General features: G+C 40.6%; 1 protein-coding gene across 10 annotated transcripts in view; it reads right to left on the bottom strand.

Annotated features, from left to right (window-relative positions):
* Positions 1-15368, bottom strand: part of grip1 (glutamate receptor interacting protein 1) — a 458415-nt gene that overhangs the window by 64015 nt on the left and 379032 nt on the right. For all 10 annotated transcript variants that reach the window (XM_059978360.1, XM_059978359.1, XM_059978364.1 and 7 more), the window contains 2 exons: positions 10447-10602; positions 9444-9630 (listed from right to left, as the gene is read on the bottom strand). In XM_059978360.1, the coding sequence (XP_059834343.1) occupies positions 9444-9630; positions 10447-10602 (343 nt within the window). The remainder of the gene's footprint in view (positions 1-9443; positions 9631-10446; positions 10603-15368) is intronic.

Here is a 15368-nt window from a genome sequence, read left to right as displayed (position 1 = left end):
ATGTTTTATCAATATTACTAATAGAAAAAATGGTAAATGATTTTCTTTAACTCATTTTATCTTTCTTCAGAAATAAAATAACCAGAAAAAAATCTTCATGAAATTGCTTCCAGTGCTGCTGACATCGCAAAGTATTCTGTTCCCGTACAATGTGTGTATATATTTTCTCCTAAGCAACTAAAGCCATAGGGAGTTTCATTTTGAATTAAGAATGTTGACGCAAATCCCCCTCCGATTCTGATAACACCTGCTGCCTGCCTTTGGGTCACAATGTTGTCAATATTTGTCAAAGCTGTCAGGGAAATTGTGAATGTTTTTGACAGTTATTTATTAAAGAAACCATAAAACCATGAGATATAGGAGCAGAAGTAGGCCATTTGGCCCATTGAGTCTGCTTCGTCATTCAACCATGGCTGATCCAATTCTTCCAGTCATCCCCTCTCCCCTGCCTTCTCCCCATACTCTTTGATGCTCTGGCTAATCAAGAACCTATCTATCTCTGCCTTAAATTCACCCAGACCTGGCTTCCACAGCTCATCTCAACAAATTCCACAGATTTACCAATCCCTGACTAAAGTAATTTCTCCGCATCTCTGTTCTGAATAGACGTCCTTCAATCCTGAAATCATGCCCTCTTGTCCTAGACTCCCCTACCATGGGAAAATCTGTTCAGGCCTTTTAACATTTGGAATGTTTCTATGAGATCCCCCCTCATTCTCCTGAACTTCAGGGAATATAGCCCAATAGTGCCAGATGTTCCTCATACGGTAACCCTTTCATTCCTGAAATCATTCTCGTGAATCTTCTCTGAACCCTCTTCAATGTCAGTATATCCTTTCTAAAATAAGGAGCCCAAAACTGCACACAAAACCAGGAAGCAACAAATTAAAAAAAACATGAAAAATTAAAACATTTGAACTTGTCAGTAAGGAATTCAAACATACACATATACAATAATCATTAGCTGTAACTGTTATAGCCAGCCGCTGGTGTAGTGGCATCCACACCGGACTTTGAGGGTGAGTGGTTCCCGGCCGGCTCGTTGCACATTTCCCATTCGTGCTAGTTTGAGCTTCAAGCTAGCAACTCGGCCTCGTAAAAAACAGACTAATGCTAAAGAAACGTCAAGGTTGCTGCCCAATGCACCACAAGGCGTGGAGAGGAGCAACAACAAATCAAATACAGACCATTTGCTATTCTTCCATTGATTTCAATTAGATTGGTGTGACTCCAATCTAAGAGGTGGGAGATGTGTGGAATTTCTGTGGGGAGCCCAAATGTGCCACAAAGAAGCCAACAATGTAGTGAATGATTTCACTGCAGGCTTAAGCTGGACTTCTATGAAGAATCATTGACTATTCTGAGAGAGGAGCTGGCATATAGCAGGAGATCTGACAAAGGATAGCAGACCTAAAATATTAACTGTTTCTCATTCTACATATGCTGTCTGATGTGCTGAGTTTTTCCAGGATTTATTTTTCTTTGAGAAAATCAGTCCTGTTACTTATCACTTGCATTCACAGAATGCATTTATTTCACAGTAGGAGTCACAGAAAAAAGCTATAACACTGTGTTTTCCATCATGGAACCTAGGGCAGCATTTTATTCTGAGTGCTTGTACAAGAATTCAAAGGTTCAAAGGTTCATTTATTTCTAGGTATGCATGCAGTTTACAACTCTGAGACTCGTCTTCTCCAGATAGCCACGAAACAAAGAAAACCATGGACACGTTCAAAGAACAACATCAAACCCCTCCTCCGCACAAAAAAAAACCTCTTAAATGACAACAGGATCACCAATGCAGAAAATCAAATTGTGCAAATTGCAGGAATATCAACCCCCAACCACCTCGCCCAAAAAAACGGACATATCGTGCTGAACAGCAACAAGAAAGGTGTTCAAAAACACAGAATGTAAAAAAAAAACCCATAATACCACAATGACATTCAAAACCAATTCTTGAGCCAGCCAGCATCACAACTTAAACAAAACAGACAAAGCGACAGTTATCAATGCTAATGAATGTGTACATATCATCTCTACGTCATGGTGGGGGCATCCGTCGGTCTCGAGAGATCATGGATCTGCGCCTGGAATTTCCAGGGCGCAGGCCTGGGCAGGGTTATGTGGGAGACCGGCAGTTGCCCAAGCTGCAGGCCTTCCCCTCTCCATGCCACCGGTGTTATCCAAGGGAAGGGCACTAGGACCCAAGCAGCTTGGCACCGGTGATGTCACAGAGCAATGTGTTGTTAAGTGCCTTGCTCAAGGACACAACACGCTGCCTCAGCTGAGGCTCGAACCAGCGACCTTCAGGTTACTAGTCTGATGCCTCGCCCACTCGCCAACACAACGTCACATGGAATGACTTCATGTCTCTCAGATCTAATGGACACTTTGCTAATTTGCTTCATCAATTTTTAAGCATCCTTTTTCAGTTATTCACTATTCATTGATTGCTATTTTCCGTTCACATACCCAAAGTGACGAGCCTCCCGCTCAACATTATGTGAATTATTCCACTCTCTCAGTTGTTGGGGCTGGTGCCTGGGATGGGAGTGAAAATCAATTCAAGAAGAGAGCACTCATGAAAACTTGGATCTGCATAGGCTTCCAAAAGCCAGTTTTTCTCCATGGCATTTCTTTGCTTCGTGGCTGTCTGTGGGAAGACCAATCCCACGGTTGTATACTGAACACATACTTTGACAATAAATGTACCTTGAATCATCTTTGAACTCCAAGGAGTAACAAGCACTGACTTCAACTAGGAATAAAAGTTATTAAAAGAATCATTGTGCTAAAAGATGCAGCTTCAATTATTGCAAGTGTACAGGAAACAGCAAACAACTTTGAAATGATGATCCAGCACTGCTCCGCATTGGAATCACGCAGCAGGCCAGAACAGCTGGATGACTTATGAAGAGTAGTGTCAGATTTAAAAAGTAACACGGCCTGTTGGGACTTTCTGCTCTTTTGAGATCAGTGGAGCTGTTATTTGCTGTGAGTTGGGGATTGACTGGGTTGTTAGGCAATTGGCAAGGGCCAGTGTAAAGGAGCTTAGATGTAAGCGGAGAGGCCATTGATGGAATGGGCAGAGTTAGAGTGGAGAACTGAGACTTTGGCTCAAGTTGCAAAAGCCGAGGTCCCGGAGGCCATTGTGTAAGATCTTCAGTGTAGGACTCTGAGGTCAGAGGGTTTGGCTTGAGAGGGTTTAGCAAGGAAGTAAATGTAAACAGCAGGTAAGAATAAATTGGTTTTTTCTTTATAGTAGTTAACTGAAAAGATTCCAAGCTACAACTAATGAATAAAGTAGGGATGTAAGATCAGGTGATAACTTCTAGCTGCATGATGTGGGAGCTGGTACCCCAGTTTGGGTCCTGGTGACCAGATTTACAGCAAGCACTGGCTGCTCTAGGAACTTGGGTTCAAAGCTGAGCTCCAAACACCATGATACATCGGTGAAGAAGAGAGTTACCTGGACCCGGTGTTTCAGGAGGCAAGTCACATCGATTAGATTAACTACACTCTTTGAATTCAGTCTGTGGCCAGGGACATGTGGGCGTGACCGTGAATGAGGCAGGTAAGCGGGTCCAAGAGGTACTGCAAGAGATGCCTCAGCCCTTGAGCTTGCTCAGCAGGAATGAGATTGTTACTCCATGAGAGGATGAGAGTGAGGGCTGTAGGGAGAATGAGCAATGTGGTACACAGTGTCACTCAAGAGACACTGAGAGAGAGAAGAGAAATTAGTTATAATTGGGTGTAGTTGTAGTGTAATTGTAGATGTACAGTCAGGGAAATAGACTCTCAAGGATTGAGAGTCCAGAGCTCTGTTATCTGCCTGGTGCCCAGGTTGGGATATCTCATCTGAACAGCTGAGGAATTTCGAATGGGACTGAGGGGAAGGGTCCATTTGTTGTGGTCCACGTGAGTACCAATGGCATAAGCAGAACAAGGAAAGTGGTTCTGCTGATGATATACAAGCAGCTAAACAAATGACAGAGCAAATTAGATGAGTGTAGAATGTGAATCTAATTAGGAGCGGGGTAGATAGAGGGCCATTGAAATTCAATGTGGACAGCTGCAAAGACCAGCACATAAGAAAGAAAAATCAATAGGAGAAACGCTGAAGAAGAAAGTAACAGACAGGTAAAATTAAAGAGATCTTTGGTTCTAGAACGTCAGTTGTTGCTGCAGGAGTATGTTTTATGAGTCCATCAGCCAGACTCAGCAATCTTGCACACCAACTTTATTTTCTTCCTCTTCACCAAATCCCTGGATGTGCTGAGATCCATTGATTTGAGTCCTGAATATACCCATTGAAAGAGCATGCTGATTGGATTACAAATGACAGTACATTGATTCCTTTGCGACGCCTTGCTTCACTAGGCTTTTCATCCCTCGTACCAATTCTGCTTCACAGTGCTGTATTTCATTGCCACAATTTATTCAAAGCCTAACATTGCTATGTTACTCCTGTTTCCAGCATCATAGAGGATGAAAGAGAATGGCAGTGGGTTCTTCATCTTGACCAGAGATTTCTTGATGCGATTTTAATAAAACTGCTGGATCACCATCCAGCAAAGGAGGAAATTACTATGGAATTTAGTTGTGTCAGCTACTTCCAGGCATATTAAGTTTAGAAGCTTTTCAAGATCAAAAAAGACTTAATTGATGCAAGCTAATTTAAGTACATCTGTCAGCATGCAAGGTGAACTTACCCAGGGGCAAAGAATCCAGGAGGAGTTGATAGCACTTCCACAGATCACAACTCATGATTTTGAATTTTACCGTCAGGTCTCAAAGGATGGCATGGTAACCAGTGATTGCATGCTACTCATAAAGGCAAGTCGTGCAAGCTCTGGAAACACCAGCCATCTACATGTTTACAGAATATAAGCCTTTTTTAAAAAGTGATTTGACTTACCAGCACAGGGGTTTATTCCTAAATCAATTCCATCAATTTATATAAACCTTGGACGCTGACCTCAACTCTAAATTTAAAATTACTGCATAATTAGTGGTAAATTAAAGTCTCTTTACATCTGTGCCAACAACATCTACATCAATGGAGCTGTAGCAGGAGTGTGTATCAAGCTTCAGATTCCTTGGTGTCCACATTTCCGAGGATCTCACCTGGTCCCTGAACTCCTCCATCCTGATCAAAAAGGCGCAACAGCAACTTTACTTCCTGCAGAGCATCAAGAAAGCTCACCTCTGTCCCAGGATACTGACGGACTTTTACCGCTGTACCATTGAGAGCAGACTCACCAACTGCATCTCAGTGTGGTATGGCAATTGTCCCGTATCGGACTGCAAAGCACTCTAGCGGGTGGTGAAAACTGCCCAGCGGATTATCGGCACCCAATTGCCCACCATTGAGAACATCTACCGTAAACGCTGCCTGGGCAGGGTGAAAAGCATTATCAAGGATGCATCTCAGCCTAACCATGGACTTTTTACTCTCCTCCCATCTGTTAGGCGCTACAGGAGCCTCCGCTCCAGCAGGCACAGGAAGAGCTTCTTCCCTGAGGCTGTGACCCTGCTGAACCTCACATCACAGCGCTAAGCAGAATTGCACCCATATTGTACAGTCTCAGTACTTTTATATCTGTATGCTGTAGCACTTACTTTTTATTTGCAGTTATTTTGTAAATAACACTATTCTTTGCATTTCTGGTTAGATGCTAACTGCATTTCATTTGGCTTTGTATCTATACTTGACACAATGACAATAAATCTAAATCTAAACATCTTTATCAACATATCATAATGTATAAATGTAGTCACTACATACAATTATGTTAATAAACAGTAATTAGTTAAATTAACTGGGATAATTGAATGAATTAATTTCTATTGCTGTTCTGTGAAACTTGATGAGAACTGACATTGCAAGAAGAATTAAAAACTAATACTGGACAGTTTATCAAGCAAAACGTGACAAGCACTCAAAGGGGATAACACAGCCTTCCTTGTCAATGGCTTCAATCGTTCAATTTAATACCAATCTATATAGTATAGATGCTGAAATCTGTACTCTTTGCAGACATCCCTGAAAAGGAGAGAAAAACCCCAAAAACTGAGAGACAGAAACTTTTTAGAACCCCAAAATCCTCCCTCCCATGCACAAGCATCAATCCTCCCCCCTCCCTCCTTACTTTAGCAAGCATCGACCCCCCCCCACCACCCACTTTGCAATAGCAAGCCTCCAGAGACTGTGATCCAAAAACTACTGTCCATCCTAACACCTCGACGTCACTAACTAATAAGGGGAAATTTAGGACCTCGTGTCTTCAATTAATACTTTTGTCAAGGTACATTATATATAAACAGTATCCCTGCCTTGCTCTTAGAGAAAGTAGGCAAAATAAAGAGCACTCTGAACCAAATCAGAAAAAGCATTCCTTCAAAATTAGGTACAAAACTGAGAGAGGGCAGCAAACTGGCCCCACAGTTAGCCCTGCTACTACACACTCCAGGCACTCAAGTTGAACCCTGCTGGCAGTCTGTGTGGGTTTTAATGCTCTGTGACCACGTGAGTTTCTGCTGGGACTCTCTGGTTTCTCTCTGCGTCCCAAATATGTGCAGGTAGATTCATTAGATACAGTGAATTACCCTTTTGTGTCAGCAAGTGCTAGAACGAGCAAAGGCGAGGGGGAGGAGTGGCATGGTAGCGTAGTGGTTAGCACAATCCCGTTCCAATCCCGCCGCGGCCTGTAAGTTCTCCCCCTTGACTGCCTGGGTTTCCTCCAGGTGCTTCAGTTTCCTCCCACAGTCGAAAGACGTACCGGTTGGTAGGTTAATTGATCATTGTAAGTTGTCCCGTGATTAGGCTCGGGTTAAGTCGGGGGGGAGCTTGCTGGGAGATGTGCCTCGAAAGACTGGAAGGACCAGTTCTGTGTTGTATCTCAATAAATAAATAAAGGAAAGGTGATGGGAATGTGAGAGAGAACAGGGACAAAGAGTGTGGAAATAATACTGATGGATTCTCGGAAGCTCTCATGGACTTAACAGATGTCTCTCTCCACAAGTTCGGAAAAAATGACAGATATTTCAGATCATTATCGACACAAAGCATAAAAAGTGCTTCTCTCTACCAAGATGCTGAACAAACTGCTAAGAAGTTTCAGCCCTTTTTAAAACTTTTAATTCAGATTCCATCATGGTCAGTATTTTGCATTTAGATGGTGGAACTTTTAGAAACAAAATCTTAAGCTACAGATAAACCAATAAGCCTATCTGACAGATAACTCTTGGAAACAAGACAGCAGTTGTTAAATCAATACCCAGAGTCATTGCTATACAAATTACTGTCAGTGAAACGAAGGACACCAGTTTAAAATAGATTTCAAAGGCAGACAGGGTATGAGCATATGATGCACAGAGATACTGTAAGTGCACAGTGTGAACCAGAATACCAACAGGTGAATGGATAGGAATATACGGACTGACATTTTCCCCCAACCATGAGAAAACGAGCCGAAATAATCAAAGCTAGCAAAGGGGGAACCAATTTACACAGTGAGAACACTTTTTATATCCCATTTATAGCTGATGTAGGATAAGAAACCAATACACACTGACAGCTTAAGTCAATTATAGTGGCAGAGTGCAACATTTGAACATACAAACCAATTAGAAGTACTCGGTCCCTCAGCCACTCTGGCCTACTCCATCATTCAAGATCATGGCTGATTTAATTGTAATGTCAACTCTACAATCCTGCCGATCTTCTTGTAATCTTCCACCTCCTGCTCATCAAAAGTCCTTAAGACCATAAGACAAATGAACTTAAGGACAACTGAGCAGAATTAGGCCATTCGGCCCATCATGTCTTCTCCGCTAATTAACCATCTAGCTCTTGGATCTAACTTGGCAAAAGCAAATATATGCAACAGTACTTTTAAACCTGCTGTATAGGCCAATCCACTGTACAGAGGATGCAATGAACTGCAGGAGCATTGATGAACACCAACCATACCACTGACTTCACAGGACCATGGAGACGGGAGGTCCAGGAGCTAAGGGCCCAAGTAATTGGGCACAATTAAACCTAGAATTTGTAAAAGTTTCAAAGCAGAAACAATATGCTGTTAATATCACAGATGTTTGAGCAAAAGCAGGAATGAGTATCCACCTGTTTAAAAATAGGACAATGCTGTCAAAGGCTACCAAACCATAATGGTTTTATACGTTTATAGCTTGATCTCACGCACTATGACTGAAAGAGAATGATTAAAAGAGAAGAGGCATTTAAAATAAATTCTCTTCTGGTGTCAAATGTCTTCTGAAGATTTAGTAGCAGCAAGAGACATTAAATAAAAGGGCTGCAAATATTATCAATTTATTTATCAAGCTCTTGGTCTTCACCTGGAACTCCATTACAATATCTAATTGTACCACATTACTGGATAGCACCCAAGTAATCTGTTGGAACTGCACACACCTTGGCAAATTGAAAAGAAAGCTGATGAATAGAATAGAACGTTATTGTCATTACTCAAGGCAATGAGAATGCGGTGCTGAATAATAATGAAAGCTTGTCTTTAGCGTGCTAAGTAATACCCAATGTTAATGGCTACTGCAGTCAACATAAATGAAATGATAGATAATTTAATTTCTAAATAATTTAGCTCTTTAATTCTTAATGAAATCAAGCAGATTAGGTTGGAAGATGCACTTGAAGTATTGGACTTCAATGCATGGCAGAGTACTCAAGGGGGCCATACAATCTCTTTCCACCTCTGTTCTTAAGCAAGTTACTTTGTTAGGTGAAAAAAGGAGCAAAATTGAGAAGACAAATGCTTCCTTCCATGATGGTGGTGAACGTGAAGAGGAGTTAATCAGTGCTCAGTATACAAGATACACAGTGAACTGAAAATCAGTTCTATATTTGTATTTGGCTTTGATACACGAGAGCATGATGGATGCCATACAGAAACACATTACAGGGATGATAAAGATGTTTGAGTGAGCATTTTTTCAAACAATGCATCACTGCCTCATTCCTATGTCAGAACCAGAGAATTCTCATCTTTACTCAATTCTGCAAGATTTGCACCATAAGAAATATATTAAACACATTAATAAACAGTGGAAATAACATGGAGATGGTTTTAATTTGAACAGCATTCTTAAATCAAACTAAGACATATATGTTTTAAAAAATAAATCCTAATGGAATACTAAAAAATCACAACAGAAAAATATGATCTTCATTACAGTTAATATAACCTCCTGTCTGATATAGTTCATGATAAATAAAAGCGACGTATCCTGGTATTTTACTAATTGTCAATTAAGAGCACTGAGAGGTAGAACATGGAACATTTTTCAATCTGACAACTGTAAATTAACATTCTATAATTGTAAAATGTCTTGATTAAATATCCTCTCAAGCAGAGAAGAGTATTTGCAAAAAAACATTTCAAAGCTCCAACTCTCACCTTTCTGCTGGGCTATCAGGTTCAATGTATGCAATCAGTGGTGGAGAAGACAAAGTCTCTGTGGCAAAAACACCTCCCTGGAGCTGAATTCCAAACCCTACGATTGGGTCACTGGTTAGAACCACTTCCGCTGTTTCTGTGTGAACAATCTGGCCTGCAGAACCGACCGTACTGGAGGCTAAAGACACTGTGAAAAGACAGTGGTGGATATCACTTCTGGGTCCATGTATATAACTAATATGATGTTGTTTGAAAAACGGTCAGTCTCTGCTTTTGTAATAGTCATTGTAATTGCAAGCTTTATAAAACATTTGTTGCATTAGCAAGTGATAAGAGAGTAACATATTACTCCAACTACACCTCCTATATATGAAAAAGAAACTTCTGCATAAATGTTACAGAACATGAAAAGGTCACATGGCCCAACTAGACCATGTTGGGCTTTACCTTTCAACCCAAGTCACATTTATCAGCCCCCATCCTATCTCACCTAAACTCCTTCCCCATCTCATATAAACATTGTCTATATTATTGTATTTTTTTGAGTTTCTGGCATTTCAAGCAGAGTTGCAAAGTTGTAAGAAATCAACCAAATCCAATCGGAAGAAATATAAATGTTCTTTTCAAAACCCTTAAAGTTTTGACTCACTTGACTTGTAAATCTTTTCCAAGCATAAGTCAAAATACTTAAGAAATAAAAGTACATCTTACCAGCACGCCTCACAATTAACCAGCAAGTCAATGCTGTGTTTTGTTGCATCCAAAATTTAGCAGACAATTCAGACAGATTTACAACCAAATTTTTTGTCATTGTCTCTAAGTTTCCTGATACTTGATTGAACATTTAAGAGAGAGCTTCAGAATTAAATAAAATGTGCTGGATTAAATCAAAACAAAAAATTATAAAATTTGAAAGTGTACTTTCCCCCGTGGTTAAACTACACTAGTGCAGTATTTTCACCTACAACTCATCAGTAATTTTTACACTGGACCTGTCACATACAAGAGCTCTTGTGGTCTTTCTTTTTCAATTTCCTTCTCATCAGAGTTCCTCGTGGACTTGTTGGATAGAGGTTGCGAGGTAGGGTCCCCATATTCAGGGAGCTCAGGCTGTATGCACTCATGGAGGTAGGAGGAAATGACGTTGACACCAGAGCAGCTGGAGGAACAAAAACAGAAAACCTCAGTGATCTCTCTCCAGTATGGAGCATCAAAACAGTTGTCTGTAACACAACCTGTGTTCAATAATCAAAGATTCAAGATTCAAAGTACATTTATTATTCAAGTATGTATGTAGTATATAACCCTGAAATTCATCATTCACACAGACTTATGAACTGACTATAAAAGGTACTGGAAGTATTTAATTTCTTGTAGATTAATGTTGGTGATTTGGTAGGAAAAAGGAATTCAGATAAAATATTTAGCCGTGACTTTATAGAATGGAGGAGCAGGCACCAAACAGCTTAGTTTAACTCTTATTTTTATGCTCAGGTTTCAATCACAATTAAGTAACAAATGAAACATCATGCAACTGACTTTCCTTTTACTAAAGCCGTTTATGATGCCTTCCTACATGCAGCTTCTTAAATCTGCAACAAGGTGAGAAATGGTTGCGGTGCGGCAAATCAAAGTTCAAAGTAAATTTTATTATCAAAGTACATATATATCACCACATACAACCCTGAGATTCTTTTCCCCGTGGGCATACTCAGCAAATCTATGGAATAGTATCTATAACAGGATCAATGAAACACCTGATGCCATGAACATCGATTTCTCGAGCTAAAGATGTTGTACACTGCCCCCCTTCACCATTCCCATCCCCTCTCTCACCTCACCTCCTTACCTGCACAACACCTCCCTCTGGTGCTCCTCCCTCTCCCTTTCTTCCATGGTCTTCTATCCAGCTCTTTACTCCACCCCTCCCCTTTCCTGGTTTCATCTATCACCTACGATCTTGTAGTTCTTCCTCCTCAACCCCACCTTCTTGCCCTAACATATTATTTTTTTCCCCGTCCCGATGAAGGGTCTCAGCCGGAAATGTTAACTTTTACTCTTTTCCATAGATGCTGCCAGGCCTGCTGAGTTCACCCAGCATTTTGTGTGTGTCGCTAGGACCAATGAAAGATCAACCACAGCGCAGATCAACAAACTGTGCAAATGCAAATATAAATAAACAGCAATAAATAACGGGAGAATGAAATAACATGATAAAGAGTCCTTAAAATGAGGTCACTGGTTGTGGAAACTTCTCAATCGATGAATGTAGTTATCCTCTGTTGTTTGAGAGCCTCGTGGGTGAGTGGTAGTAACTGTTCTTGAGCCTGACCTGCTGGCAGCAGCGAGAGTGGGTAGCTGAGCCAAATATGTCAGGGGCATTACCGACCAGTGGAAAGTTTGTGACAAATGTCACACTTGGTTGTTTATTTATTTATTTTTTTAAAATTGGGTAGGTATATGGACAGGAAAGGAATGGAGGGTTATGGGCTGAGTGAAGGTCGGTGGGACCAGGTGAGAGTAAGCATTCGGCACGGACTAGAAGGGCAGAGATGGCCTGTTTCCGTGCTGTATTGTTATATGGTTGTTATTATTATTACTATTTCCTCTTTTTGCATTTGCAGTTTGTTGGCTTCTGCACGCTGGGTGAGTGCCCTAGTTGGGTGCTCTTTCATTGATACTGTGATGGTTATTATTTTATAGATTTATTGAGTATGGCCAAAAAAATGAATCTTAGGGTCATATAGGGTGACATATGCACTTTGATAATAAAATTAACTTTGAAGCTCTGCATCTTTGGTTAAAACAGATGGCAATTAACACGGTTTCCCCAGTCATAATCAAATTAGCCCACAGTACAGTATTTTGACAGTATTATCTTTCCTGTAATGCTTTCGTTCACTTAAAAGAGGGATCTTTTGTAATTTCCATCCATACATTTAAAGTTGGGCTCGCCTGTGATAACCATTTCCTAGTAAGAGTCTTTTTACCAGCCACCAACGTATATTCATTAAATATTTATCTCTTTTCAACCATTCTTGAGGTATAAATCCAAAATATATGGTCTTACTCTCTGAGGGTATTTCACATTTAAAGATGTCTTGTAGTGCATTGTGTATCCCCCTCCAATAGTTTTTGAAATGCATGGATGGAAATTACAATGGACATTTACAAAATGTTGAAGATAACAGCATCTGTTAATCATAAGCTGGAACAATTTGATTCATACTTGGAAAATGGTTTAACTACATAATGTCTCATAGGCCTGATTTTATTCTCACAAATCAACGAATATGTTGTAAAAAAAAATCACTCCCTACTTGTACAGTTTTTTTTCCTTTTGCTTGTTTTTTCTCTCCACTCTTTTCTATAAGTGTACACCTCAGATAAATACCTCGTGGGGATTTGTGACATACATGATATATTTGTACAATGTCTGAAATACATCTTATGGAAATGTTTGTTTGTTGATGAACTGCAATAAAAAATAAATTACCAAAAAAATAAAAGAGGGATCTTGGGGTCCACAACCATTGAACTCTCAACACTGCCATGCAAGCCGATAGGAGTGTTTAAAAAGGTCTACGGTATGTGACCTTCATTACTCAGAGGATTGAATTTAAAAGCCACAAGGTAATACTGCAGCTCTATAAAACTCAGGTTAGGCCACACTCTGAACATTGTCTTCGGTTCTGGTCACCTCATTATAGGAAGGAGACGTAGCTTTAGAGAGGGTGCAGAAGAGATTTATCAGGCTGCTTCCTGGACTAGAGGGCATGTCTTATGAAGAAAGGTTGAGCAAACTAGGGTTTTTCTCTTCGGCAGTGACTTGCAAGAAGTTCATAAGATGATAAGTGGCATAGGAAGTGAGGAAAGACAAGATCAATGCTAATACAAAGAGGGAATAACTTTAAGGTTCTTAAGAGTTCAGTCTAGGGGGAAATCTCAGCTTATTTTACATACAGTGTTGTTAGTGACTTGCAAGTGACTGGAAGCCAGGTGTGTTGGTAGAGTTTAGAAGTTAACACATTGGAGACATTTAGAACACTTTTTGACAGGCAATGGTTGTAAGAAAAATGGAGGACTATGTGGGAGGAAAGGGTTAGATTAATCTTTGATTGAATAAGAAGTTGACATAACATTGTGGGCTGAAGGGTCTCTACTGTATTGTTCTATGTTCTTAACAGCATGCTGAAGCTGACTGTCAAGGCTCAGACACAGGAACCATCAAGTCCCTGCCATATGATCATGGCTGATTTTTCTCAACACCATTCACCAATCTTCTCCCTGTAACCTTTTACACCCTTACTAATCAAGAACCTATCAGCCTCTGCTTTAACTATACCCAATGATTAGGGCTCCACAGTTGTTTGTGGCAAAGAATTCCATGGGTTCGCCTTTTGTCTAAAGCAGGGCTTCCCAACATGGGTCCATGGGCCCCTTCCTCAATGGTATTGCTGAAAAGCATAAAAAACATTGGGAACCCCGGGTCTAAAGAGATATCCCCTCATCTATGTTCTAAAGGGATGTTACTTTATTCTCAGATTTTGTCTTCTGGTCCTAGACTCTCCCAATACTGGAAACATCCTCTCCACCCCCATTTTATCCAGGTCTTTCAATACTCAACTACAGAGTGATTTTGGAGAACAGACAACTCAACACGAAGAAACCATGTATGAGGCAACCAGCGACCAGGATGCTGTAGGACGTCACCATAGAAATAAATCACTGGCCATCATTTCCCAACCCTCTTAAAATGGGATGGTGTTGCTTGGTCCAAATCTCAGGGAGAGCCATGATACAAAACTGTGCTTGTGTGTGTGTGTGTGTGTGTGTGTGTGTGTGTGTGTGTGTGTGTGTGTGTGTGTGTGCGTGTGTGTGTGTATATGTGTGTGTATGTGTGTGTGTGTGTGTGTGTGTGTGTGTATATGTGTGTGTATGTGTGTGTGTGTGTGTGTGTGTGTGTGTGTGTGTGTGTGTGTGTGTGTGTGTGTGTGTGTGTGTGTGTGTGTGTGTGTGTGTGTACATGATAATGATACGATGGTAAAAATACTGATGATAAACCTGATTTTAACATGGGTTTCTATTGTGGACTGAGAGTGGGAAGGGACAAGGAAAAGGGAATCATGGTTGGGAAAAGGGGAGGGGAAAGGGGAGGGAGAAGGAAGCAGCAGAGAGACATTCTGTAATGATCAATAAACCGATTGTTTGGGATCAAATCACCTAGCTTGGTGTTTCAGGGCTGGGTGTGTCTGCACCTGCACCACCCCCACCCTGGTACTCTTTCTCTGCCACTGTCCCACACCCCTCCCATGTTGTCTCACTCTCACCATTCTCAGCATCCTTTATTTCCACCAGATTTACAAACTCACTCTCCGCTCCACATTAACAAATACAATACTGTGCAAAAGTCTTACAGCAGGTGCCCTAGCTCTCTCTCTCTCTCCATACACACACACACACACACACACACACATCTCCCCCCCCCCCAAAGACTTCTACACAGTACTGTATTTTTTTGTCCAATAAGAGAAAAACACGTACATTCGGCAAGAACTTGCTTCGGGGAATAGTAATATGTACCTTGGTATATGTAAACTGAGAATTGTATGGAAAAAAATAGTGAGGGCTAATAACTGATAAATGGGGATGTAGATTGTGCTAATGAGTTAAAAGGGAACCACACATAAAGACATGGAAAAAGCAGAGATAACACCCATGTGGTAATTATATTACAGTGTGCACCTATTGCTGTAATAGAAAATTGGATTTACTGTTATCTATGTTAATAATTTGTGTAATGTGGATAATAATTTTCCTCTGTAATTAAGATGTAGTCTGACATTAAAGTCTTTCTTAACCACCATTCTGTTCTCAAAACCCAGTTTTATTGTCTCTGTGTAATCTCATCAACTACGAATGTAA

This window comes from Hypanus sabinus, chromosome 8, assembly GCF_030144855.1.
Source record: "Hypanus sabinus isolate sHypSab1 chromosome 8, sHypSab1.hap1, whole genome shotgun sequence".
NCBI lineage: Eukaryota > Metazoa > Chordata > Chondrichthyes > Myliobatiformes > Dasyatidae > Hypanus > Hypanus sabinus.
Note: the sequence above shows the minus strand (reverse complement) of the source record. Positions and strands in the feature narration are given on the sequence as shown.